The sequence below is a fragment of the Pseudonaja textilis genome, chromosome 5 (genome assembly GCF_049901715.1).
Source record: "Pseudonaja textilis isolate UNSWEBS1 chromosome 5, rPseTex1.2, whole genome shotgun sequence".
In the NCBI taxonomy this organism is placed as follows: Eukaryota; Metazoa; Chordata; class Lepidosauria; order Squamata; family Elapidae; genus Pseudonaja; species Pseudonaja textilis.
Genome location: NC_141994.1, coordinates 23329749 through 23357217, shown reverse-complemented (window position 1 = coordinate 23357217; position 27469 = coordinate 23329749). Strand labels below are relative to the sequence as shown.

Here is a 27469-nt window from a genome sequence, read left to right as displayed (position 1 = left end):
ATAATAATAATAATAATAATAATAATAATAATAATAATAATAATAATAATAATAATAATATAGGAAATACTAAGGATCTGATGGTCATTTTGAAAAATCCTTTCTTAGCGAGCACCTAGGAGCCAAGAGGAACATACGTGCCAAATTTCAGGTTTGTAGACATTACGGTTCTGGAGATTTTGTGATGATGTGTGAGGGGTATTTTGCTTTTGTATATATAGGTGTATGTCTGTATCATATATATAGCATGAGTATGTATGTGTGTATATATATACATATACATATACATATGCATATATATATATATGTGTGTGTGTGTATAAACATATATACACATATACGTGTATACACATGCATACACACACATGCACACATATATATATATTATACACATATGCACACATATATATATATAAATTATACACACATACACACACACACACATTTTGAGAGTGTGTTAAGAATTTTTTAAATACGTGCCAGTGTGTTAACAGAAAAAAAGGTGACAATAAAGCTTATCTCAGCTTATTTTACCATTTTATTTCAATACGTTTCTCAATCTCAGCAGCTTTTTGTGGGGGGGGCGGGGGGAAAACCTTAATTCTCAGAATTCTCCACCCAGAAGTGCCAGTTGGGGAATTTTGGGGAGTTATTTCCCCCACTTCCCTTTAAAGCAAACGAGCCTGACAAACATTGATTTTTTCTGGGACCCAGATTTATTTTTTGCTTCATGGTTTCCTTCCCCGGTGGGTTTCCCCACTCAGCTCCGTCTTCTCCTCAGAGGCTCAAATATCAAATTTATTTATTTGAAATGAGGCCAGGGATGGGGTGTGTGTGCTTTTTTCTTTTAAAACGGGCGCCTTTTTCCTCTCCTCGCCCCACGACGACGCGGGGAGAGAGAAGCTGGGCACCTTCACAAGTGTGGCCAAACCCCGCGCAACCTTGAGGCTCAACCGTTCCCGGTTCACCTCGAGGCGGGGAATCGAAACCATAAACCCCACTCCATGGCAGCTGCGCATGCGCGCGTTCCCTCCTCCTCCTCCTCCTCCTCCCCGCAGTCATCCCGCGCGCGTCACCTTACGCCCGTCCCGCCTCCCAAACCACCCTATCCAGTCCAACCACACAGTGAGTGAGAGTGAGAGTGAGAGTGAGAGTGAGATAGAGAGAGAGAGAGAGAGACGAACGAACCTGGAGCCCCCCCCCCCAACTCTTCTTTCCCGTGCGACGTCAACCTTCTGACCCCGCCCCTTCTGCTCAGTTTCTCCAATCTTACGAACCCAAACAGACGCGCGAAGGCGCCTCAGAAAGGCTCCTCGCTTGGGTCGTGACGTCACTCCCCCGGTTTGACCTCCGTCCCTCCTCTCCCTCCGTCGCGCGCGCGAGAGAGAGAGAGGCCGGGAAGCCAATGAGAAGCGAGCGATGTCGTCCGGGCTGGGCGTGACCTCACAGCTCCTTGCCTGAGCGACCCCGCCTCTTCCCCCCGCTCGGGGGGAAGGGATGCCGTCCAATCCCAGCCCGAGGGCCCCGCGCGTGACGTCAAGGCCCCGCCCCCGCCGTCCCGGAGGGTGGGCAAAGCGGAGAGGTTGCGGAGCCCCTTTTCTTGTTCCGCTTTTGCGCCTTTCAGGTCGGGTGGGGGGCCCGCCGGCGAGGCGCGCCTTGGACGCCGCGTGCCCTTCAGCTTTCCCCCCACACCGCCGACGCTGCCCTTCGGGCCCCAGCCAGCATGGAAAGCGCCGCGCTCGGAGCCGAGTTCAACATCCTCCTGGCCACGGACTCCTACAAGGTTGGGGAAGGTGGGGGGGCGAATCAAAGCGGGGAGGGGGCGCACGTGGGACACACACAGAGAGAGGGGGTCCCTCCATGACTTCCCCTCCCCCTAGCCGGCCTGGCTCTCCTTCCACGCTGGGGTGCCCAGCTGCGTTCTCCTCTTCCTCCCCCCACTCCACTCCATCGCCGGGGCTGCTTGCCCTCCCCCACCCCAGGCCGATCTTGGGGTGGAGGGGCATGGGGGGGGGTCCTCCGGGTGCCCGGGGCGACGGGTGTGACGTTGGGCAGGGCTTGCTTGCTGCAAAGGGTGGGGAGGGGGAAGGAAAGGGGTCGCTAAAGACTGGGGAGGAAAGGGGGGACGCCCGCTCGGGAATCCAAGACCCGAGGGTCTTGGTCCCTCTCTCCTAAACGCCCCCTCCCCCAATCTCCCCGTAGCCGCAGGTGGGGAGACTCTCCTCCCCTTGGGGAGTGGGGGGAGGAGTGTGCAGGTAGGCTGGAGGCTGGGGAGCCCCCTTGGAGAAACTCTGGGGAGGAGGGGGAGAGATTTGGGGGGCTGGGGGCGCACGTGCGGGTAGCCTGGAGTTTGGGGAGCCCCCCATTGGAGAAACTCAAGGGAGGAGGGGAGAGATTTGGGGAGTTGGGGGGACGCGTTCAGGTACCCTGGAGGGTTGGAGGAACTCTGGGGAAGAAGGGGATAGATTTGAGGGTAAGGGAGGCGCCTTCAGATAGCCTGGAGTTTGGGGAGCCCCCTCTTGGAGAAACTGGGGAGGGGAGCGTTTTGGGGGCCGCGCACGTGTGCAGGTAGCCTGGAGGCTGGGGGGCTCTCCTTGGAGAAATGGACCCGACCAATTCCCCCGCTTTTGGCCCTGCAATTGCAACCCGAGCCGACACGACACCCCCACCCCTCCGCCTCCCTTGGATTTGCAAAGATGGATCCCTGGGACTTTTGCACCGGACACGTGCTTTGACCAACGGCGGCATGGAAAGTACGCAGAGAAAGAGAAGACAGGCAATTGAGCAAGATGCACAGTGAAACTTCGGGCAGGGAGGATGCTTGAGAGAACCTCACGCCGCCTTTCATAAAAACTTAACTCCCCCCTTTCCCAGGAAACCGAAACATAAAATTCTTTCCACTCCCCCCCCCCCATCACTTTGGTTGGTGCAAAGGGAATTAAAGCCTTGAATTACGGTCCAAATGACTCCTTTGGAGTTGCCTGAGAAGAGAAATTAAAGCTGCTGACCCTGGGTTTTTTTTTTTTCCCCCAGTAATCTTTAGCACGAGTTTTTCTGATTTTTGCAAGCTGCAGTAAGTTCCCTGCTTGCTCTCCATCGTATCACTCTCTCTTTACTGATTAGGAGGAAGAATTTTTTAAAAGTCTCATCAAAGCTGCTTAGTATTTTTCAAATTGCAGGTGTAGCTTTTAGCCAGGTCAAACCAGCAGGGCTTCCAAAAATGTAATTAATTTGCATGAAGGTAAAAAAACCAAAAAATGAAATTAATTTTTAATATTGAATAGCAGAGGGCTTTTTTTGTTTTCAATCATTAGGGTTTTTGGTGGGCTGTGTTTGTGGATTTTATGTGCTCCGTTATAATTACAAGAGTTTATATGTTGAACTCCCAGGATATTTATTCAGTTACAGGAGGAGGGGGAACTGCTAATGCAGAAAGCATTTCATATATCCACAGAAGAATCTTACCAAGTTATGCCAAGGAGCCCGAGGCTAGGAGTTATACAACATGCAAATCTACAGCTTGAATGCTTCAAGGAAGCAGGAAAGTTTAGTTTGACTGAGATGGTGGCCCATGCTTAAACTTCTAATGCAGTCTTTCTCAACATTCAGTTACATGTGTTGTGCTAAGGAATAACCTCCATGATTTTTAAGCAGCATAGAAGTAAGTAGTGGGTATTGGGGTCCCAATGCATCCAGAAAAAAAATTGGGGTAGCAATTCACTTGGAGTAGGAGGTAGGTAGGAAGATAGATATGATTGACAGACAGACAGACAGATAGATGTAGATAAGAAGGAAGATAGATAAAGGTAGGAAAATAGATAGATGTAGATGATAGATAGATTAGATGATAGATAGATAGATAGATAGATAGATAGATAGATAGATAGATAGATAGATAGGAAAGTAGATAGATAAATAGATAGAGGTAGATAGGAAGATAGATAAACATAGGAAGATTGATGTAGATAGGAAGATAGATGGATAGATTGATAGAGGTAGGAAGATAGAGGTAGATAGGAAGGAAGATGGATGGATGTAGATAGAGGTTGGAAGGAAGGAAGATGAATGGATGATAGGAAGGAAGATAGGTAGATGGATGGATAGAGAGATGGATAGATAGACAGGGACGGGAGGAGACAGGTAGGTAGATAACCAACCGATAGTTTCAGAACCAAACTTCACTGGGATTTTGTTGCAAATTGCAAGGGTTGATAATTTAAAGCTTACTCACAAACCTCTTGGAAATTTTTAGTAGGATAGATTTCCTTCTGCAGGCACAACCTAGCCTGTCCGGCTTGTGGGTGGAAGTATTGGAAAGCCCCAGCTATATCTGGGTAGGGGGTTGATAGGAAATGCACCTTTCCTTTTCCCAGCTCAGTGTATTTATGCACTGCCATAATCCACCTAGACTACCAGAGATTCTTATCACTGGATCATAAAACAATATTAAAACCCAAACAGTCTTGCTTAGAAAGACACCGCAAAAGAAGAGGCAGATCATCATAGTGCTTTCTTAATACCCAAATCTTGCCTTAGAACAGGGGTCTTCAAACTTCATAGCTTTGGACTTCAACTCCCAGAATTCCTCTTCCAGTCATGTTAGCTCAGGAATTCTGGGAGTTGAAGTCCACAAGTCTTTAAGCTTGGTCAAGTTTGAAGACCCTTGATTTAAATAAAGCCAGAATCCCAAATACTAAAAGGAATTAATTGAGAAGAGAAAAATACAGGAAATAAACAGGAGGGCGATAATCAAATATGCACTGAATAATTCCAAATGAAATCAGCCTAATTAAGCTTGTTATGTATAATTAAGCCATAATCCAAGATCCTGGATTTTGGAGCAAGCTCAAGAATTCATGATACATAAGCTCAAGAAAAAATATTTGTGTCTTTTAATTGGATGTTGCTTGGCAGGCCCTCCTTACTTGTTCCTTGATCCTCCTTTAAACCTTTTGAGCTCTTTCTCAATTTTATAAAATGCAGAGGATCTGTTAAATATATAAAGGGACTGCCTCAGAGGTGTCCAATCTTGACAACTTGGAAAAATGTGGTTTTCAGCTCCCAGAATTCCCCAGCCAGCCATGGGGATTCTAGGAGCTGAAGTCTACAAGTCTTAAAAGTTGACAGTGTTGGACTTCCCTGGTTTACATATGAATATAGATCCTTGTTTACTTTTTATGAATATAGATTCTTCTGGAGAAAGAGACCAGAGCTTTGGCCTACTTTAGCCTATCTGCAGTGTTCTTAGTGGATAAATTCAGAATTTACCTGGTGGTCAGAGCTATCTTCCTAATTATTGTTTTGAGCTGCCTTTTTTCTGCCAGTTCTGCAGTTTTCTGAAAACAATTGTATAAGAGAAGGTTTGGGGAAAATGAAAAATGAATCCTGCTCAGGTTTCTCAGCGTAAGGTGAATTTGCCAAATGTTTTCAGAATACTGTAAAGGGATCTGTGTATGTGAAGTAGGTGAAAGAATTGTGGTAAGTCAAAAAGTACAGCCATGATTGCTTAATTTTGAACTGGATTTTCCTGGCAAGAAATCGTAAAAATATAGTTCCTCAGTAAAGTGTGATACACTTATATTTAAAAACTAAAATTAACCGACAGTATGGTAGTATGTAGTCTGCATCTTCCCGCTCTAAATTTATGACCTGTGAATATTTGGGCTACAGTAACCAGTCTTATCCCAACCATGAAAGCTGGGGATGATAATAGGAAGCTGAATAGATAGCCTGAAGCTGTAGACATTACAGAGTTTTTCCCTTTTTAAAAATACAAACCACATGTTTCTACCACTAAACTAAAGTTTGATGTAAGCAAGAAACACTTTTGCTCTTTGTCTGCACGTATAGTTATTATAGAAGATTTTTCTCGGTAGATAGTCAAGAGTTATTAAAAGCAAAATTGTTTTTCCCAATAAATAAAACTATTTTCTTTTTGGATGCTGACGTTTTTTACTCTGTAATCTTTTACCCCAGAGTAGCCTGTGAAAAGAGTGCTGGTTTAAAACCCATAATATGTCTTGATTCATAATATTAAATTTTCTTTTAAACACCCTGTCCCTTCCAAAGTAGATTAAAACTTAAAACCATTTATCAAAATAGTCACCATCTTATGAAAAGGGTATTGAAAAGAAGCAGTAGTTTGGCATATTGTGCCCGATATGTGCAGTATATGTGTATATATATTTAGGTTATTTGTGTAATTTTATATTGATACAAACTGTTGTGCCCAGTTCCGCTAATACACACCCTGGTATATTTAGTCAGTCTCTAGTGTTACAACTATGGGTTACATCAAAACCACAAATGGTTACCATAAGTTACAACTGTGATACAAAATAGTTAAAATTCCTTTTATACAGAGACCAAGGAAAATCATTTTTTCTGCAGATCCAACTGGGTAATATTTTCCTGAAAATTAAATCTAAAATAAAAATAGGGATGAACAAAATAAATGACAAGGATTATCTTTTATTAAATCATTCTCACGTTTGCAGATTCTGAAGGCCAGTGGCTATTTTTTTAATAGCTTTTGAAAACTTAATCTGACCAAGTTTTTAAAAGATCTTGAGAGGAAGGTCTCAAATAAGCTTTATATAACAATGTTGATACCTGCATAGAAAAGTAATTCCCCCCCCCCCCGCAAAGGTATTTAAATCAGATTGATTGGAAATATGGACCAATCTTTAGCTTTGTTTTATGTAAAGAAACCTATATTGGCTTAAGAAGACAAAAACTCCCTGGGAAGCCATAAATACTGCCAATTAGATGTTAGGTTAGATTTTGGAATTAAATGTCTATTTCAAAATGTTTTGACTTTTATTTTTTTTAAAAGTTCTCAAATAGTTTGCCGAGTTGCAAATTTACAATCTGGGAATAAAGCAGAATAAAAGCAATTCTTTAAAAACAAATATTGGAAGAGTTAATATTTTTGGGGAGGTTGATATTAAAAGAAATGCATTTTTAAAAAACCAGCCAAAAAAAGATGCACAAAATGTATCAGCCTTGGGTCCTCAATATGCTATCTCAAGAAGAGGCAATTCCATAGGCAACTAGCATTTTACAAACAGAAATGCAGAGGGTGGGCTCACACATCCCCGTTGCATAATATTGACACAGGTAGTCCTCGCCTTACAATAGTTCACTTAGTGATTGTTCAAAGTTACAGAAAGGTCGTAAAATGGGAGCAAGACTCGCTTAACAGACTCCTCACTTAGTGAGATAGATTTTGGGCTCAATTGTGGTCATCCTATACTTAGGACCAGGGTGATGGTCTTAAGTAAAAATAATGGCAGCATGAGTCATATTAAACACTCAAAAATAGCACCCAGGGTGCCTGGTTAATACTGAATTTTAAAACTTTCGGTTATGTAATTAACAACACAGGGAGTAACCCCTCTTTTCTATTTTAGATACTACCAATTTTGTATCCAAACTAAATGCATGCAATGCTGTCCTTTGTGTTATGTATGTTTTAATCAGACATTTGAGGAGTTTTAGACCCAAGAATGGGATTCATTCTATTTTCGCTCTTTTAACTGTGTGCCTGATCAAATGTTGTCTTGCAGTGTTAGAAATGCAAACACTACAGCAATTGTGCTGGTGTATCAGAAACTGAGAGATTAAAAGGTGCTTTTTATTGACAAGACAGCTTTTGAGATTTATAGTGTAAATAAGAAACACGTGGGTAAATGGCATAATAATATCGTATCTAGTTCCACCCAATGTATTATTTAATAACCTGCACTTGAATGCAGTTTTTTTGTTTCTAAAAGCATTCTGCTGCTTCTACTAATAAATCTAATTGCGAAGCTGCAGAATGAGACTCCATCATGCCTGTCACATTTCACATTTACCTGGAATCCTGGTCAGTTTCATATTTCAGTTGTGGCAAGGTCTTGTTTTGTGGGCTGTTGTGTATAAGCCACAGTAACAAATGTTTACATAGAATGGAATAGAATAGAAAATATGGAATAAAAATAGAATAGAAAATATGGAATAAAAAAAGAATGGAATTTAGAATAAAAAAGAATGGAATTTAGAATAGAAAAGAAAAGAAAAAAGAATAGAAAATATGGAACGGAATTAGAATAGAACAGAAAATATGGAATGGAAATAGAATAGAACAGAATAGTATAAAAAATATGGAATTAGAATAACAGTTGGAAGGGAACTTGGAGGTCTTCTAGTCTAACCTCCTACTCAGGTACGAAGGAAACCCTATACCATTGGTTGGTATATAAATGGCTGTCCAATCTCTTCTTAAAAACCTCCAGTGTTAGAGAACTCACAACTTCTGGAGACGAAATATTCCATTGGTTAATTGTTCTCTCTATCAGGAAATTCCTCCTTCATTCTAGGTTGCTTCTGTCCTTGATTAGTTTCCATCCATTGCTTCTTGCCCTGCCTTCTGGTGCTTTGGGGAATAGCTTGACTCCCTCTTCTTTGGGGCAGCCCCTGAGATTTTGGAAGACTGCTATCATGTCACCCCTAGTCCTTCTTTTCATCAGATTAGACTTACCCAATTCCAGCAACTATTCTTTATATGTTTTAACCTCCAGTCCCCTAATCATCTAAAATGGGAAAGCAGAATGGATGCCCCAAAATTGCCAGCCTACAGTTGAAACAGAGCGATGAATGTTCCTTGCTTGTAAAATTTGTCAAGCAGGAGGTCAAAGCAATTCTTGGGGGGAGTGGAAATGATTACAGCACCACGGTTTAAATTTGGATAATTTTTCCCCTTCTTCTTATGGACCAAAATGTTTTCTTAACTCAGGGTTATCTTATTGTAGGTGACGCATTACAAGCAGTATCCACCCAACACAAGCAAGGTTTATTCCTACTTTGAATGTCGTGAAAAGAAGACGGAGAACTCCAAATTAAGGAAGGTCAAATATGAGGAAACTGTTTTTTATGGATTGCAGTACACACTTATTAAATACTTACAAGGTATTTTTTCCCCACCCTCTTATATTTTCAAATGCCACCTTTCCCTATTATCACCATTATTCCCTATTGTCATTTCTCCGCTGAAATAAGAATAATTTTTGAAATGTCCTAGGTTGGGCTTGTATCAAGGATAAATTCATAAAAGAATTCTCGAATTGTCCTTGAATATGTGCTGCCCTTGTTTTATCCTGAATTAATTGCTTAGATAAACATAAGATCTGGACTCAATTATGCCTTAGCTTTTTCATGTTTATTCATTCTTCTAATAGCAGTTCCAAAAATTTGAGGAAGAAGCTTATTCCAGGTCTTCTAAAAAAGGCTCTTAAGCAGATATATTAAACTTTCATACTTGCAGTACATACTTTCTGTGTTTATGTTACATCATTATACTATAGAAATAGTCCTTGACTTACAACAGTTCGTTCAGTGACTGTTCAAAGTTCCAACAGCACTGAAGAATGGGACTTAACGACCATTTTTCACACTTGCGACCGATGGCATCATCATCCCCCCACGATTACTTGATCAATATTCAGGTGCTTGACAACCGGTTCACATTTATGATGGTTGCAATGTCCCAGAGGGTCATGTGATCCCCTTTTTGCAACCAATTAAAATCAGTGGGGAAGCCAGATTTCACGTAATGACCGTGTTAACAATTGCAACTATTCATTTAACAAATGTGGTAAGAAAGATCATAAAATGGGGTAAAGCTCACTTAACAAATGTCTCATTTAACAACATAAATTTTGGGCTCAATTGTGGTAAGTCAAGGATTACCTGTAGTCTGATTTCAAGGGAACTGTTTATTATGTTCAGCTATTGAAATATTTGAGAAATAATGACCCAAACTTTTCATTTTATTATAAACTTTTGGAGGAAAAATGTTTGACATGCAAATCTGCAAATTCATAGTACTTGGGGCTGTTGACATTTATGTTTAAAAATTAGTTTTGTTTCCAAATTCCAATTTTGATTCAAGTGGCGTTTTATTGGAACTGTGCTTATTTTATTCTTTTATCTTTAAGTGGGACAATGAATTTCTTAAATGATGAAGGCTACAAGTATCTAATAAATAAAAACATTGTTGTTACACTTCCCCTTGCTGAAATATAACATGGGGTTGTAAGATGTTTGAATATCAGAGGATGTTTTTTTTAACCAAACCTAAGAAGAAGGCATTTCTGAATTCCATCACTTTGTAAATTGTATGGTCAATCTGCAGTAATCTATTTTTGAGCAACATGCTTGATTGAGTGTGTGGTGGAATTTCAGTTCCAATTATTTCTGGATTATTTGGCAGATAGACAAAATCAATTTTAATTGAACTGCAACCCTAGCTGTAGAACAGAGATCCTTTGTGTCATGTTAGGGGATTGGCTGTGCTAGGGTCAAGATCAGGAATGTTCCTTATTAGGTCTTCTAGATTTCTCTTCAGCTATTAATATAATTGATCAGTTACTTAACTGAATGGAGCTTGGAGGCCGTAAAATGACATTTCCCCTCATTCCTGCAAAGTTCCAGAAAGTAAAATTGAAAAGGATTTCTGCTCATCCACTTGTCTGTTGTCCAATGTGTCTCCTATCTTATCTCTTGTATATTGTATAATATTTAAAACTATATTACCAATGAGGTTATTCAGAATCTGGGTATTTATGGTCACCTATTATACTGCTAATAGGCAATTATCCAGATGTGTAAGCTATTTGGATGCTGAATTAGTGATTAATTATAACGATAGAATTGTTATGATTGAAGATCATAGTTTAGTTTAATTTATTGTCATTGAACCTCATACAACAAAATCAAACACCATCTTCAGTGCACATCATGACCATGACAATGACAATAATCACAAACACACATCGTTCATCCTTCACACATTGAACTGGAAATCCCCAATACTGCACTCTACAGCAGAATTCAAAAGAGCTACTGCCCTGGGATAAAAGCTGTTTTTCAGCCTGTCCTTGTTTTTACTATCCTGTACCGTCTGCCAGATGGTAATAGTTCAAAATAAGGGTGTCCAGGATGAGATGTCTCTTTGAGGATGTTTTGAACTTTCTTAAGGCAGCAGGAGCTCTAAAGCTCTTCCAAAGAGGGGAGAGGGCAACCAATGATCCCCTGGGCAATGACATTAACCCTCTGGAGTGCTGTCCTATCTGCCCCTGTGCAATTGGCAAACCATACAGAGATGCAGTATGTTAAAATGCTCTCTATGGTGCAGCAGTAGAAGGTCACCAGCAGTTTTTCATTCAGTTGTTGTTTTCTGAGAAGTGTCAGGTAATATAATCTCTGCTGGGCCCTTTGGACCAGGGCTGCAATGTGAGCACCCCAGGTCAGGTCCTTTTTTAGGGTAACACCCAGAAACTTAAAACTGGCCACTTGTTCCACTTGGTCTCCATGGATAAGCAAGGGCTGGATGTCTGATCTGTTCCTTCTATAATCCACTATAAGCTCCTTGGTCTTATTGGTGTTGAGTATCAAGTTATTGTCTCCACACCACGAAAGCAACCGGTCCACCTCATCTCGGTAGGCAGACTCATCCCCCCCGGAGATAAGTCCCACCACTGTTGTATCATCTGCAAATTTAGCAATAGTATTACTAGCATGAGTGGGAATGCAGTCATGCACATAAAGAGTATAGGGTAAGGGACTCAACACGCAACCCTGTGGTGTGTACCAGTGCTAAGAATAAGAGCTGAAGAGGTATGATTACCTAATCTGACCCTTTGTGAGCGGCCAGACAGAAAATTCATAATCCAAAGGCAGATTGAATTAGAAAGCCCAAGAATTTTGTTAAATGCAGAACTAAAATCCACAAAAATAGCAAGATCTTAAGCAATAGAAATGAAGAACAGCTTTGCACTCTCTTAGGAAATGTTTCACTGAAATCTGCATGCCACATGTGATTCCCCCACCCCTGTGCTAAGTGCATTTATCTCTGAAGCTGGCCTTAAATACACCTGAAAAGCTTTTGAAAAGGGTCTGGAATCTTTAAGCTAGGTGAAAATACATATGAGGTCCCTGTATGCCGAATCGGACTTGTATGTTACAAGTTTCATGGATTGCCGTACTATTCACTGGGCATCCTTAGGATTTTTGTACCAGGAGAATTAAATTAGCGTATATGCTTGGCCAAGTCTGATGTTTTTGGACAGGAGATCTTTTTTTTAATCTGCTTCAATAAATGAGGTGCACTTAGCATGGATTAAAAAAAATTATCAAGTTCTTTTCCTGGATTACCAGCCAGCAGATAATATTTCTACTTGGGGCTTATGTCCTATAAGCTAGTTATTATGGTCATTCTAAATGATGCACAGTTTAAGAGTTAAACTGTGAAGGTGTATTGTGCTGTTAGCTTCCTGAACATGAATTGGGAGTGAATACAGGTAGTCCTTGACTTGCGAAAGGTCACTTCGTGACAGCTTGAAGTTACAACGGCACTGCAAAAAGTGATGGCTGTTTATCACACTAACGATCTACATCTTAAAAAGCTACACACAATAGGCACCCTATAAATACAGGTAGTGCCTGTTCAAAGTTAAAACAACAGCCCTGAAAAATGTGACTTTTATGACTTTTATTTTTCACACTTAACAACCTTTTCAGCATCCCCATGGTGGTGTGATCAAAATTCAGACGCTTGACAGCTGACTCATACTTATGACCATCGCTATGCCCCAAAATCATGTCCCCTTTTTGCGACCTTCTGATAAGCAAAATCAATGAAGCCAGATTCACTTAACAACTGTGTTACTAATTTAACAACTGCGGTAATTCACTTTACAACTGTGGCAAGGAAGGTCGTAAAAAAGTGGACGAATACAATTCTCTGTTTGCTAAAAGGTATATATGGCTTCCTAATTTATCTCTCCAAAAACAGCAGTAGCAGAAGTAATAATATTTTTTTTAATTTTAAAAATACTTTATTGAAGTTCAAAATATTAAAAATTTTTACAAAAATTTCTATCATAGAAGATGTATCAGTATCTTTCAGCATCATTTTTTGACAGTACAATACATACAATTAATACTTGACAGTTATTCATAGTATTGGTAATACTACTTCACAGTGCCTTAATATTATTGGTAAAAAGTGATTCATGTATAGAGGTCATTGATTCAGAAGAGAAAAATGCCATATTAACACTTAAGTACATATATATATATATATCTAAAAAGAGAAAAATCAAAAATAAATCTACATAATTATAGTTTTTGGTAATATTTGTTGATATATTATTTAAATTTAAAATACACACACACAAACACTGTATTGTCAAACCAACTTGCAGAATAGATAACTCAGTGCTTGAAACAGATTTTCTTTGAGTAGATAATACAGTTTGAATTTTTTCATAGGCAGAGTGGTAACCAAAGAGAAAATACAAGTAGCCAAAGAAGTATACAAGGAACATTTTCAAGACGACGTCTTCAATGAAACGGGATGGAACTATATTCTTGAGGTAAAAACAAATTGAATCAATATTTGCATTTAGTACAATGCTGCGTCCCGCTTTTAATAAGACAGTCTCTTATTAAAAAGAGTATAAAACTGCCAGAGGTTATCTTTCAATTAGATAGGGCTATGAGATGCTTATCATTATTATTATTATAGAAAGTTTGTGGATAAAGCAGCGTGCTTTGCACATTGCAAATGTGAATTTAAAAGTCAAATACGAAGAATATTCTGTGTAGGAAAATTATGGAATAGGTTGAGTTGAATATGCTGGCCAGTTGTTCATATGAAATACGACTTCTAATGTAGATTCTCCATCATCCAGGTCATGGTTGTCTCAAAATGCTTTTTTATCCAAGAGGCAACTGGGCTTTATATTAAACCCTAATTTTATCCAGCAAAATAGATGGTGGTATTTGAGTGATTTCAAAATCATCCTTGTTTCTCTTTTACATGATAGAAGTACGATGGCTGTCTTCCTATTGAAATAAAGGCTGTTCCTGAGGGATGTGTCATTCCCAGAGGAAATGTTCTTTTCACAGTTGAAAACACAGATCCAAACTGTTACTGGCTAACCAACTGGATTGAGGTGGGTAGTGGGGAGTTTTAAAATGAATTAATGGAAGCTAAGATGGAGGTGTTAAAAAATAATAATTAGGCACAGATGGGATGAATTCCTCCACTCTCTGGACCAATGAAATAAAGTTGAACAAAAGGGACCTTGGAGATCATTTAGTCCAGGGACCTTCAAACTTGACAGCTTTAAGACTTGTGGACTTCCAGAATTCTTCCTCCAGTCATGTTAGCTCAGGAATTCTGGGAGTTGAAGTCCACCAGTCTTAAACTTGCCAAGTTTGAAGGCCCTTGATCTATCTATTCTCTCTGTATCCTACCTCTATCTATTCAATCTATCTATCTATTCTTTCTTTCTTTCTATCTATTCCATCTATCTATCTATCTATCTATCTATCTATCTATCTATCTATCTATCTATCTATCTATCTATCTATCTATCTTATTCTCTCTCTCTCTTATCTATCTCTATCTAGCTATCTAGCTATCTATTCCACATCTCTATCTATTCTAGGGACCTTCAAACTTGACTACTTTAAGTCTTGTGGACTTCAACTCCCAGAATTCCTCCTCCAGTCATGTTAGCTCAGGAATTCGGGGAGTTGAAGTCCAAAAGTCTTAAACTGAGCAAGTTTGAAGAGCCTTGATCTAATCCAACCCCCTGCTTGAGCAAGAGATCTTATACCAGTGATGGCTAACCTTTTTGGCACCAAGTGCCCAAAGCGTGTGTATACATGCGCGTGCACCCCCAAAATACAACATGCGTGCGCCCCCATGTGCATGTGCCCCCACGTATACACACATGACTCCCCCTTACACCTCCCGTGCATACACCCACACCCCAGCATGCGTGACCTGTGCCCCATGCATGCGTGGTAGAGCCCCGAAGACCAGCTGGTTGGTGGGAGACACACGCACGCCTGCATGGCTGAGCTGGGCCAACAGCTCGCGTGCCCACAAAGAGGGCACTGCATGCCATCTCTGGCACGTGTGTCATAGGCTCACCATCCCAGGAATTATATCATTTGAGACATCTGGATGTCCAGTTTTCAATAACCAATTGTGGTCATAAGTTGCGACCTGTGTTTGTGTGTGTGTGAGTATATTCTTTTGACAGCAGGCATCAGAATTTCATTTTGTAATGTGTGCCAGTGTGCTCACAGAAAAAAAGTGACAAAACAAGGTTATCTTACCTTATTGATGGGTGTTGCCTTATTCTTTTGCTAGACCATTCTTGTTCAGTCATGGTATCCCATCACCGTCGCTACAAACTCCAGGGAACAGAAGAAGATACTGGCAAAATACTTGCTGGAGACCTCAGGCAGTTTAGAAAGACTGGAATACAAACTTCATGATTTCGGTTACCGAGGGGTGTCTTCACAAGAGGTAACATTCTCAATTGCTTAACTTCGCTTGAAAACATCGGCATGCCACTTTGCGTGGAGCATCCTCAGAGATTTTGCAACCCAACCCAAACCATGGAGTCTTGTGATGATCCTGGCGTCTTTCCAACTGTGTTGAGTTTTGCCGTGCCTTCACATCTGCCCTGCCAAACTAATTACCTCATGTTGCCTTGATTGGACTTACAGTTACAGTTTTTGTTGACCATGTTTTGGACTTGATTCTCTGCAGCCAAAGGCTGCTCCTGGGAGAGTTTTTCTCAGCCAGAACATTGGGGGCAAAGTTGGATTATCTGACTGTTTGAGGCCTTTTTCGGCCTCCCAGAGGCTTAAAAAAAGCCTCTGCAGGCTTTGCAGGCCAAATAATAGGCCCATTTCATCACTTCCTGTAATACCGGAAGTGACAAAACAGTCCTATTATTCGGTCCGCAATGCCCGCAGAGGCTTTTTACAGCCTCTGGGAGGCCGAAAAAGGCCTCAAACCAGCCAAAAATTAGCTGTGGGGTGCAATGCAGGTAAGGGGGCAGTGGAGATTGCATGCACATGCACAGGGGGGCTGGGGGGGGGCGCATTGCCTTCTGGGTGCTGGCACCCCAGCGCGCACACAATTTTTGGCACAGGAACCCAAAAGGGTTAGCCACCATACAGTATTCAGTTTCTTTTTTTTTCTTTAATTGCCAATGTTAATCTATTCATCTCTGCACCTTCTAATATTTTCTTAATCATGTTTTCCTCTATTGGGATTTTTTTCGCTTTTCCCATTCTGAGCAAATACGATTCTAGCTGCAGTTAATATATGGATAATTAAATACACTTTTTTCTTTACTGTAACTTTCAGGTACCATCCCTAGAAGAAATTATTTCAGGTTTTAGATCTGTATGTTGCTTTATCATTTTTTTCCAATCGTGTGTACTTTTGTCCAATATCTTCTACGCATGTCAAAGTTTCATAAGTTGAAGACTGTCTGAATTGCCTTTTAGATGGCATACTGTAAAACCAGAGAAAGGGGCTGCTGAATATGACTGTAATGTTCATTAAAAGAGAAATCTTGTTTTTCCCAGACTGCAGGAATTGGAGCTTCGGCACATTTGGTGAACTTCAAAGGCACGGATACCGTAGCAGGAATTGCTTTAATTAAGAAATATTACGGCACAAAAGACCCTGTCCCAGGTTATTCCATTCCAGCTGCTGAACACAGGTATCTGGTTGGTTTTATTGATATTGGATATAGCAACCTATTCTTCTGGTTATCCTTATCAGGTGACAACCATGACCAGGATAACTGTGAATCTCCATAGACAAAGGCTATCCTCCCTCCCTCTCTTTCTCTCCTTTCTCTTCTTTCTCTTTCTCTCCTTTCTCTCTTTCCTTTCTCCTCTTTTGCACTCTCTTTCTCTCTCCTTTCTCCTTTTTCTTTCTCTCTCTCTCTCTCTTTATATATATATATATATATTGTATCTCTCTGTCTACCTCTGTATATCATCTGCATATCTCTCTTTCTACTATCTCTGTTTCTCTATCTAGTCACACATAATACTCACACATACAAACACTACACATGCCACATAGTTGCAGTTCATCAGCAATTCTGATACCAACCAATAATTTTTAGCAGCGTTCAGTTTCTTTGCAGCTTTTGTTCGATGTGTTATAAATTCATTAAAAACTAATGAAAGATTCAACTCCTTGAATTAATTCATACCGACACCTTACATTTGGGAAATCGATCAAGTCACTTAGACATAATTTGTAATAAAAAATAATATTGTTTTCATTTCAAATGCAGCAGGGCCATGTTTTTGGATTATTATTTTTAATAAAAATTGTTACGGGTAGAGTATTAGTCCAAGGTTTCTCTTTTTCTAATTAGCTTCTTTTGAGACTCTTGATCATTAAGTTCTTTTGGGAAATCAATACTACTCTATAGAAATTGATGATTTAAGTATAATTAATCCATCTACAGAGAGAGGGGCTAGTTGTTTGAAAGAGGAGTGATGGAAAACTTCCATTAGGCAGTGAAGATTTTTAACACTTTCACAGGAATGAAAACATTTATCTAAAGTTGCTCCAAGAGGAGGAAAAAACTCACTGTTTGCTACCTAAAGCAGCGGTCACCAACTGGTGGTCTGAGAAAATTTTGGTGGTCTGCAGAAAAATTATTCGCATTTTTTTATATTGCGCTAAATCAGGGATCCTCAAACTAAGGCACCTGGGCCGGATACGTGCAAAGAACGTCTGTGTTGCTGCAGAGAGTCTACCCCTTCAGGGTCTTTTTGTGGGGTTCGGAGGGGGGTAGGAATCCCTACTTGGGGGGTCTGCTTCAGCCTCCTGGTGTGGGGCTTTGGACAAAGGCTGGAGAGGAGCACCGCTGGAGGGCCTCGTTCCAACGGGACAGCATCATGGCCTGGAACTGGCTGACCATCTCAGCCTGCTGAGCCTCCAGGTGCCAGGACCTGGCCTTGCATTCCCGCAGGTCTTCCCTCTGCTTGGAAAGCCTATGCTCCTAGCCCTCAGTGAGGCGCTTCTGCTGAGCCAGCTTCTTGGTCAGATCCAATTTGAACTGAGTTAGGTTTTTCTGCCAACTCTCTCTCCTGGGGGCTGCTTAGCTCCAACAACAGTTGGGCCCAGTGGTGGGATTCAATTTTTTTTACTACCGGTTTTGTGGACGTGGCTTGGTGGGTGTGGCCATGTGACTGGGTTGGCGTGGCTTTTTATTTTGCAGCCTCCCCCCACCCATTTGTTTGGGCCTTCTGGGCCTCAGAGAAGCCTCTAGGGGGGCGGTTTTGCCCCCATAAAGGCTCCTCTGAGGCTCAGAAGAAGAAAAAATAGCATGGAGGGGCACACAGCACCACTCCACGCTCCATTTTGGGAGCTTCATGGCCTCAGAAGAGCCTGGGGGGGGGGGCATTTTTGCTCCCATAAGGCTCCTCTGGGCCTCAGGAAGGCAAAAAAATGGAGGAGGGGGCTGAGCCATTTTTTTGCCTTCCTGGGCCCTCAGCAAGGGGAATCCTGGCACAGCTGATTGTATGTACAGCTGATTGTTGGGTGGTGAAAAAAAAGAAATACCTTAGGCGAACATCAGGTGGGCGGGGTGAGCGAGCATCAGGCGGGCGGGCAAACCGGGTCGGGAGCATGGCCAGCCAGAATTTACTACTAGTTCGACGACCCATGTCAAATCCTTGCTACCGGTTCGCCCGATCCTGTGCAAACCAGCTGAATGCCACCACTGGTTGGGGCCCTAGGGAATCCAAGTGGACAGGCAAGGAGTGGCTGGGAGGGGAAGGGCGAGTAGAGGCCAGCCCCCAACGCAGGTGACATCAAGTTGGCCACGTCCATCCAGTCACATGACCACCTAGCCACACCCACCCAGCCGGTCATTAGGCAGATCATATTAGTGGCCCGCGGGATTTAAAATTATAGATTTAGTGGTCCCTGAAGTCTGAAAGGTTGGTGACTCCTGACCTAAAGGACTTTTGATCACAAGCAGAAGTATATAAAATGGATGTAGGCGTAAATTGTCTCCGAATTTAATCAACATCATCTCCTTCTTCTTCCAGTACTATAACAGCTTGGGGAAAAGATCATGAAAAAGATGCTTTCAAACATATCGTGACCCATTTCTCTTCAGTGCCTGTATCTGTGGTCAGCGACAGTTATGACATTTACAATGCTTGCGAACAAATATGGGGTGAGGATTTAAGGCATTTGATTGAGTCAAGAAGTGCCGAAGCGCCTCTGATTATCCGGCCAGATTCCGGAAATCCTCTGGACACCGTGCTGAAGGTAAAGGGCTCGGAGTTAAAAGATTTCAAAATTGCAGAGTAAAATCAATTACCGCTAAATCACTAATTCAGCGCAGGCCGCGTAGCTCCTTCAGACAGACTTCTTCCCCCCTCCCTGAAATTTTATTGATTTTTTAAAAATTGATTACATTCCTTAGTGCTTAATAAACATTGTGCTGTCTGAGTATTTAATTTGCTTAACAATTTTGATTATTTTCTTAATTGCCACCTCTTTTTTTCCAACCACTAGTAAAATAGGTTCCATGTTTGACAGTATTCTGTGTCTTCTTTCTGCTGAATTTTCAGGGTCATTCTATCCATTTGTGCACAGTCCAGTTCTTCATTATCTCTTCGTCTCACATGTTTCTTCATTTTTCCAGTATTGTGCAAATATAATCCTCGCTATTGTTACAACATGTATATGGTGACTCGGGGTGTGGCATGAAGGCAACACAGCCAGAGAATAAATATGAGTTCCTTTATTGGCACCAACTTTGCCCACAACGTCCCGTTTACTCTCTGGCCTAGAGAAAAACTCTCCCACGAACCTGCAGCAGCCTCTGGCTGCAGATATTCCAATCCAAATGCTGTAAGCAGACTGACTGCAATCAGTCACTCCAGCAGGGCAAGATAATGAGTCCAAGAAGTGATCAATAATTCCAGCAAGGCAAGATAAGCACACAGAAGCTCGGCAATAATTCAAACAGTCAGGAGGAATGCCAGGAATACAGGCCACAACTCTCGACACTAGATGAATTCAGAATTTGTTCCTGGCAAACGCCCCTCCCAACTGCCTCTCCTTTAAACTCCCTCCCCAGGTGTGCCTTGTGAAGGGAATTGGGGTCCTTTCCTTCCACCCACGTTATTCTCTTCTGCGTTCTTCCCTGCGCACTTTAGGCCTTGGTCTTCACCTGAACCCCCTTCTCCCTTGTTCTACCTCCCCCCTGCTCTATCCAGCCTGACTTTGCCCTTCCCCAATTTCCTCCACAGCCAACGGTTCTTATCTAATTTTTCTGACATACCTAATAAAAACAGTTCAGGTTTAAAATCTACGTGATATTTCCTATCATCTTTTCTAGCCACCTGGCTAGTCTGGAAAGATATGCCATAAAGTGAAGTAATATTCTACATGCAAATCTTGCTTCGGCAAGTTTTAATCCAAAAGTTCCTTCCAGAATAATTTTAATACAGCGATCGGATTTGAATTTTTCTTCCTTTAGATCTTTTTGTTATATAACTTCTGTTTTAAATTTGTTGTCCTCGTTTATTTATTTAATGGAATAATTGGTTGATCTGCTAATATTTATGCCGGGTTCTCTCTGTCTCTGTCTCTCTCCCTCCCCCACTCCCGCTATCTGTCTCTCTCTCCCTCTCCCCTCCCCCTCTCTCTGTCTCTCCCTCCCTGCCTCTGTCTCTCCCTCCCCTCCCTCTCTCCCTCCCTCTGTCTTTCCCTCTCTCTCCCCCCTCACTGTCTCCCTCCCTCCCTCTGTCTCTCTCCCTCCCCTCTCTCTCGTCTCTCTCTCCCTCTTTCTCCCTCTCTCTGTCTCTGTCCCTCCCCCCTCTCTGTCTCTCCCTCTCTCTGTCACTGTCTCTTTTTTCCCTAGGTTTTGGAAATTTTAGGAAAGAAGTTCCCTATTACAGAAAATTCAAAAGGTTATAAAGTATTGCCACCTTACCTCAGAATTATTCAAGGAGACGGTGTGGACATCAACACATTGCAAGAGGTGTGATTTTTCAGATTAATTTTGTGGTTGTGGCTGCTCTATCACTGGAGGCTTTTAAAGAAGAGGCTGGACAGCCCCTTGTCCAGTACAATATAGATCAGGGGTGGGCAAAGTTTTTGGCTCGGGGGCTTCATTGATTTTTAAAATTTGACAGACGGGCCGCCACCTGGTGTCGAAATGCCTGTCATTACAAGTCAAAATCAAATGAATGCAATCATTCAATCATTCACATCAAACCTTAATTCTGTACCAATCTTTGGCGGGCCGGATTAAAAAGACCAACGGGCCGGATGTGGCCCCCGGGCCGTAGTTTGCCCACCCCTGATATAGGGTCTCCTGCCTTGAGCCAGGGGGTTGGACTAGAAGACCTCCAAGGTCCCTTCCAACTCTATCATTCTGTTAATTTTTAGATAAGTACTTCAGTTACCTTTTAACACGGGTACCATTAAAAACAACCATACCTTAATTTGCAGTTCTGTTCTCAAAGCTGCCTATACAAAACGCATGTTATAAAAGTTTTGAGAAATATTTCTTTTTGTCCTCTGAAGTTTCAATAGGAAAATACATTATCTCTTAATAGTGCAGTGCTTCAAAAGCTGTATTTGCACTGAACGGCTGAAACTAAAAGCTTAAAATTGCTCTCGTTGCCTTCCCCCCCACCCCCCCCTTTTTTTTACTGGCAATTTCTCCTTCAATTTTCAATCTGTGCAAGTGCCGGGTTTTTTAGTGGGGATTTTTTTGGGTGGTGGTGGTGTTTTTTGCGGGGGGAGCAATTCAGGAGAAGTTCCTTCAGTTGGTACAGAAGTTCACAAGATCCCGCACATAGCATGAAATCTTACAAAATCTCGCCACCACATCCTTTTTGCTGTAAATTTCAGTTAGTAGGAAAGCACCACTCCCCAAAAAACTTGCAGGCGCGGTTGAATTCTCTTGAGGACAAGACTTTGCCCCACACAATCCTCTGCTGAAGGTCACCATCTTAAGCTCCGTGATGCTTCTCAGTGACCTTATTTAGGGTGTAACTTGACATGTACAAAATGTTATTTAACCTTGAACAGATAGATGCCATTGTGCTTGTCTTTTTAGCTGGTGTGTGTGTGTGTGTGTGTGTGTGTGTGTGTGTGTGTGTGTGCGTGTGTGCTTGCATTTTCAAAATCATTCCTGGCAGTTTGGATTACCATGTTTCCCCCAAAATAAGACCCTGCCTTACACTAACACACACCCTAGCTTAATTTTTACCTGTGCACTCTGGAGTGGGCAGGATCTTAACTAGGGCTTATTTCGGGGGGTAGGGCCTATATTGGGTGCACATGTAAAAATCAAGCTAGGACTTACTTTTGGGGTAGGTCGTATTTTTGGAGAAACGACATATGTATAAGAAGATGGTTGAATGGAAAGTTTCATCTTGCACAAACACGACCTTGGAAGTTTGTTAACAGTGGATTCCCCTAGCTATTCCAGAATATTTCTCAAGAGGAACCAGACAGGATGCTATCTTTTTCTTATTAAAAAAAAAAAACAGTCTTCGTTTTTGTTAAGTTAACATTTATCCACAAAAATGGCGTAACCTGTTAATTAATTTTTCGAAAAAGTACAGAGTCTGCGCACGTACATTGTGAGGCATTAGGCTTAATTTAAAATCTGTACCTTGCTTGTGCAACACTTAAAAGCGTTTTCTGTCATTTCCAGATCGTGGAGGGCATGAAAAAGCAGAAATGGAGCATTGAAAACATTGCCTTTGGCTCAGGTGGAGCCCTTCTGCAGAAATTAACCAGAGATCTCTTGAACTGCTCGTTCAAATGCAGCTACGTGGTTACTAATGGCCTGGGGGTACGTTCTCTAAATGTAATCTTTACTTGAGAGGGAGAAATTAAAACGGGAAGTCAGCGTGGGTGTTGAATTCCTTTTAACTTTGACTTCTAGGTGAACGTCTTCAAAGATCCCGTTGCCGATCCAAACAAACGTTCAAAGAAAGGAAGGTTGTCCTTACACAGAACGCCGAATGGAGACTTCGTTACACTAGAAGAAGGCAAAGGGGATCTAGAAGAATATGGGCAGGTAATTTAAATGCTTCCCTTTTCCATCTGGTCTCAAGCAGAGGTGGTATTCAGTCAGTTCTGACCAGTTCTGGAGAACCGGTAGTGGAAATTTTTAGTATTTCGAAGAACCGGCAAATCCCACCTCTGACTGGCCCCGCCCCCATCTCTTCTCTGCCTGCCGAGTCCTGGCTGATTGGCTGGGTCTTCTTTGGTTGCCCTGCACAGGAGAACGGAGCTGGAAAGCAGGTTAGTGGGGTGGGGAGGGAATGGGGATTTTGCAGTATCCTGCCAAGCCACACCCACCAAGTCATACCATGCCTACCAAACCATGCCCACAGAACCAGTAGTAAAAAAGAAATTAATCCCACCACTGGTCTCAAGGGAATAGAGATCAATAACTTGTGTTGGGGCTTTAGAGCAAAAACACACACTAGATGAGAGTAGCACAATTACATAATAATTATTAATATTATTCTAAAATACACATCAACGGAAACATAACTTTGCACCTAGGGAATAGAAAAGCAATTCCCAATTTTCAGTAGTTTCTGCCTTTTAATATTTAGCTAACTTTCTTTTGTATGCAGAAAGATACCTGGTTTGTACACTAATAGAAACTGGCATTCATTCTGTTATTGACTTAACAGGTAGTCCTCGAATTATCACTGCAATTGAGCCCCAACTAAGCAAGACAGTTGCTAAGTGAGTTTTGCTTCAACCATCATAAATATGAGTCATACTCAGTCATGACAACTGACTGAAAACGACCCGCGACTCAGAATTCATGACTCAGAGCTGACTTGTGAGAACTGACTCAAAATAAGTCTCTTGCCACATGTCTGAATTTTGATCATGTGACATGGAGATGGTTCAGCGGTTGTAAGCATGAAAAACGGTCATAAGTCAGTTTTTTCAGCACCGTTGTAACTTTTAATGGTCACTAAACAAAAGCTTGTGAGTCAAGAACAGAGGTGTCAAACTCAAGGCCCATGGGCCAGATCCAGCCCATGGGATGTTTAGATCTGGTCATGGAGCTGCCCTGGAAACAGCGGAGAACTGGCCTGCAGTGCCTCGATGCTGAGAAAAACAGAGGGCCACTGGTGGCCATTTCCAGGAGGCCATTCCAGCCGAAAACGGAGCTCCGGAGGCCTGTTTTCACTAGCAGAGGTGCCCCCAACACAAGTGACGTCCAGTTGGCCACAGACACCCTGGTCACACCTGAGGTCAAACACAACCCTGATGTGTACCCCTCAATGAAATCGAGTTTGACAGCCCTGGTCAAGGACTATCTGTAAAGCAGGCCAAACTAAAATCATAATACACATGAGATCCTCTAATGCCGTGATGGCGAACCTATGGCACGTGTGCCACAGGTGCTAAGCCATTGGTGCAGGCACACGACCCCCAGACAAACTTATATGCACTGCACATGCACATGCCTCCCAGCTGATTTTCGGCCTGTTTGAGGCCATTTTCGCCTTCCTGGAGGCTCGAAGGAAGCCTCTGCAGCCTCAGGAGGCCGAAAAGCGGGACTTCTGGAAATACCGGATGTGCCAAAACGGGCCCGTTTTCAGCCTCCCAAGGCTGTAGAGGCTTCCCTCGAGCCTCCAGAAGGGCAAAAACGGCCTCCCCCAGGCTCCAAAGGCCCTCGGGAGGGTGAGGTATTTCCGGAAGGCCTGTTTTTTGGCCTCCCAAGGCAGTGGAGGCTTCCCTCGGGCTTCCGGGAAGGTGAAAACTGCCTCAGACGGGCCAAAAATCAGCCGGGAGGTGCATGCATGCACAGTGCAGGTAAGGGGACAGGGTTGTTGCACATGCATGCACAGGGGGACAGGGCGCATTGCATTGTGAGTGCCGGCACACACATGTTTCGGCACCACTACAAAAAGCTCTAAAGGCTAAACAAATCACTTAAATGTTTTGGTTGATGTTGTATTGTGTTTTTTTTACTGAAGCCATAACAAATGGTGTTCTTTTGCAGGATTTCCTTCACACAGTGTTTAAAAACGGTGTAGTAACGAAGATGTACTCCTTTGATGAAATCAGACAAAATGCCAAGTTGAAGACAAGTGAATTTTCTGTGGCGTCTCACTAAAGTTTCATTCCATGTTGATATATGTGCAACAATTATGTACTGATATTGGTTTTTGTAAAGATCTGTGTGTTTGTGTTTGCCACATCCTAGCCAAATTATTTGTTGGTTTATGGACATCAGTGCCCTATTGTTATTTTTTTCCTCTTAATTTTTGGCCAGTCTAAAATTGAAATATTTACAGCTGAAAAACGGATCCGTGTAATTCTAGAGTCCTTTGCTAGTTGTGATTCAATCTGATCCGGATCTCAGTGAGAAGAGTGAGAAGATGTTTTATAAATAAATGAGAATATATATATATAGATAAATAAATATATATATATATATATATATATATACAGTAGCCTATCGCAAAAGAAGATTTACCGAATAGTATCATTGCTTTATGTTTATAATTGTATTTTTGTACAAAACGGAGATTGTGTAAAATATATTTAAAAGTTTCAATAATTCCGTCTTTCCAACTTTTCGTGATTTTTACGAGCACAGACTTTCAAGGAAATAGCCGGGGGAAATGGGTGGGAAGAAAACTCACTGTTTTTTTGTTTTTTTTTTGTCCATTGATCAGCAAATAAAACATGGCCTTAAGTGTTCTCGTGAAAAATTGCCCTGTTTGGAAGTCTTAAATCAGGATAACTTAGCTCACAACTCGGGGGCGAAAAATTGTGTATCTACCCGAACTGTATGATGCGTAACTTCTATAAATAAACCTTTGCTTTAAGAGGAGGAGATGAATATGCACAAATGCCAAACAATTAGTAATTTATTGTTGCAAAAAAATTATTGCCAAGTTTGTCTCTTTCTTCAAACAGAGAGGCCGCAATCTCAACGCACACCTGAATTCAGTATAAAATCCCATTGAAATTCAGTGGGCTTTATTCAGTGGCAGGATTCAAATAATTTTAACAACCGGTTCTCTGCCCTAATGATTTCTTCCAACAATTAGTTCACCAAACTGCTCAGAAAGTTAACTACCTGTTCTCCCAAACTGGTGTGAACTGGTTGAATCCCACCACTGGGTTTATTTCAACTGGCTGTCAAGCTAAGATGTCTCCTTTCAAACCCCCAGATGTATGAAATACTGTAGGGGCAGGCGTGCAAACTGCTACATTAATTCAGATTTTATTTGATTTTATTTTCATACCTGGTTACAAACAACAAAATGAAAATACTGGATTGAATAATGCACTTTTTAAAACAATTTTTTTGTATTTTAGTCTTGTGGTTTTTGTTTTTCCTTTGTCAAACTGGATGTTAAATTGTATAGATGTCTTAAATATTTTTTGTTAAATAATTCTAATAAAACATTGTTCTAGCCAAACTGTTTTTACACTGCTAGCTTTCCCTAAAAAAGAGAGAGAAAGAGAACACTAGGCAGAGGTTTAAGCATTTAAAGAAAAAAAAATAAACTCAATGAGTGATGTTTTTTTTTTCCATGATTGCAATTGAATAATTTTGTACGGATGCTCTGAAACATCAAGTTGAAGAACAAATAAATGTGTTAATATTAAGGCACGAGGTATTGAAATTCTCAGGTTGAATGGCCAGGGGTGGTTATTGGAAAAAAGGACTTTTAACTGGTCTTTTGAGATGGCAATAACAACATCAGAGGGCTATTCTTTTTATTGTTTTTTTAAAGCACTGAATATCTGGAATTTATATAAAGCTTAAACAATTATCTGAACAACAGTTCAGAAAAGCTCTAAACGAAAGCAAGAGAATGTGCTTTTAAACCTGTTTGGAAAGCCATATTTTAATGTTCTGCTTTGAAATACATTTAATTGCTAGATTTGTGCCCAGTTATAATCATTTTATTTTTTTCTTTGATAAGGTTTTGGATACTTGTATGTACTTAAGATAAGGATGGTTGTATTGTTACTTGATTGATTTTCTTAGCAGCGAGTTGCAGGCCCAGAAAATCAACATACTTAAATAAACATACAGGTAATCCTCAACGTATGGGGCCCAACATTTCTGTTTGCTAAGTGGGACATTTGTTAAGGGAGACCGCGGTTAAGTGGAGCTTTGCCCCGTTTTATAACTTTTTGTGCTGCAGCTGTTCAGTGAATCACTGCAGTGGTTTTAAGTTAGTAAGTCGGGTTTTTTTAAGTGAATCTGGCTTCCCCGCTTGTCAGAAGGTTGCAAAAGGAGATCATGTGACTCCAGGGACCCTGCAACCGTCATAAATAGGAATCAGTTGCCAGGCCTCTGAATTTTGATCACATGACCACGGGAACACTGCAACAGTCGTGAGTATGAAAACGGTCATGTCATTTTTTTAGTACCATTGTCGCTTGCCTGCGTCTATCACCTCCATCCATCATCTGTCTGTCTACGGTATCATCTATCCATCCATCAATCCTCCATCCATCATTAACTATATTATCTGTCTATTTTCTCTGTCTATAGTATCTCATCTATATTTATTATCTGTCTAGGGTATCTGTATA

At 41.5% G+C, this 27469-nt stretch overlaps 1 protein-coding gene across 1 annotated transcript; it reads left to right on the top strand.

Annotated features, from left to right (window-relative positions):
* The first annotated feature begins 1545 nt into the window (after positions 1-1545).
* NAMPT (nicotinamide phosphoribosyltransferase) lies at positions 1546-26974 on the top strand. Its single transcript, XM_026701422.2, has 11 exons — positions 1546-1783; positions 8793-8949; positions 13315-13418; positions 13872-14000; positions 15212-15370; positions 16447-16583; positions 18943-19168; positions 20772-20891; positions 22581-22721; positions 22815-22949; positions 24909-26974. The coding sequence occupies exons 1-11, from the start codon at positions 1724-1726 to the stop codon at positions 25020-25022; spliced, it is 1482 nt and encodes a 493-aa protein (XP_026557207.1). The 5' UTR covers positions 1546-1723; the 3' UTR covers positions 25023-26974.
* Positions 26975-27469: the final 495 nt, after the last annotated feature.

Bases quoted from the DNA above. Each gene is read 5' to 3' on its own strand.
- NAMPT (XM_026701422.2), top strand. From the start codon at position 1,724: ATGGAAAGCGCCGCGCTCGGAGCCGAGTTCAACATCCTCCTGGCCACG. The intron at 13,419-13,871 runs GTAAAAACAAAT...TTTACATGATAG, and splicing joins GATGGAACTATATTCTTGAG to AAGTACGATGGCTGTCTTCC. The intron at 15,371-16,446 runs GTAACATTCTCA...TGTTTTTCCCAG, and splicing joins GAGGGGTGTCTTCACAAGAG to ACTGCAGGAATTGGAGCTTC.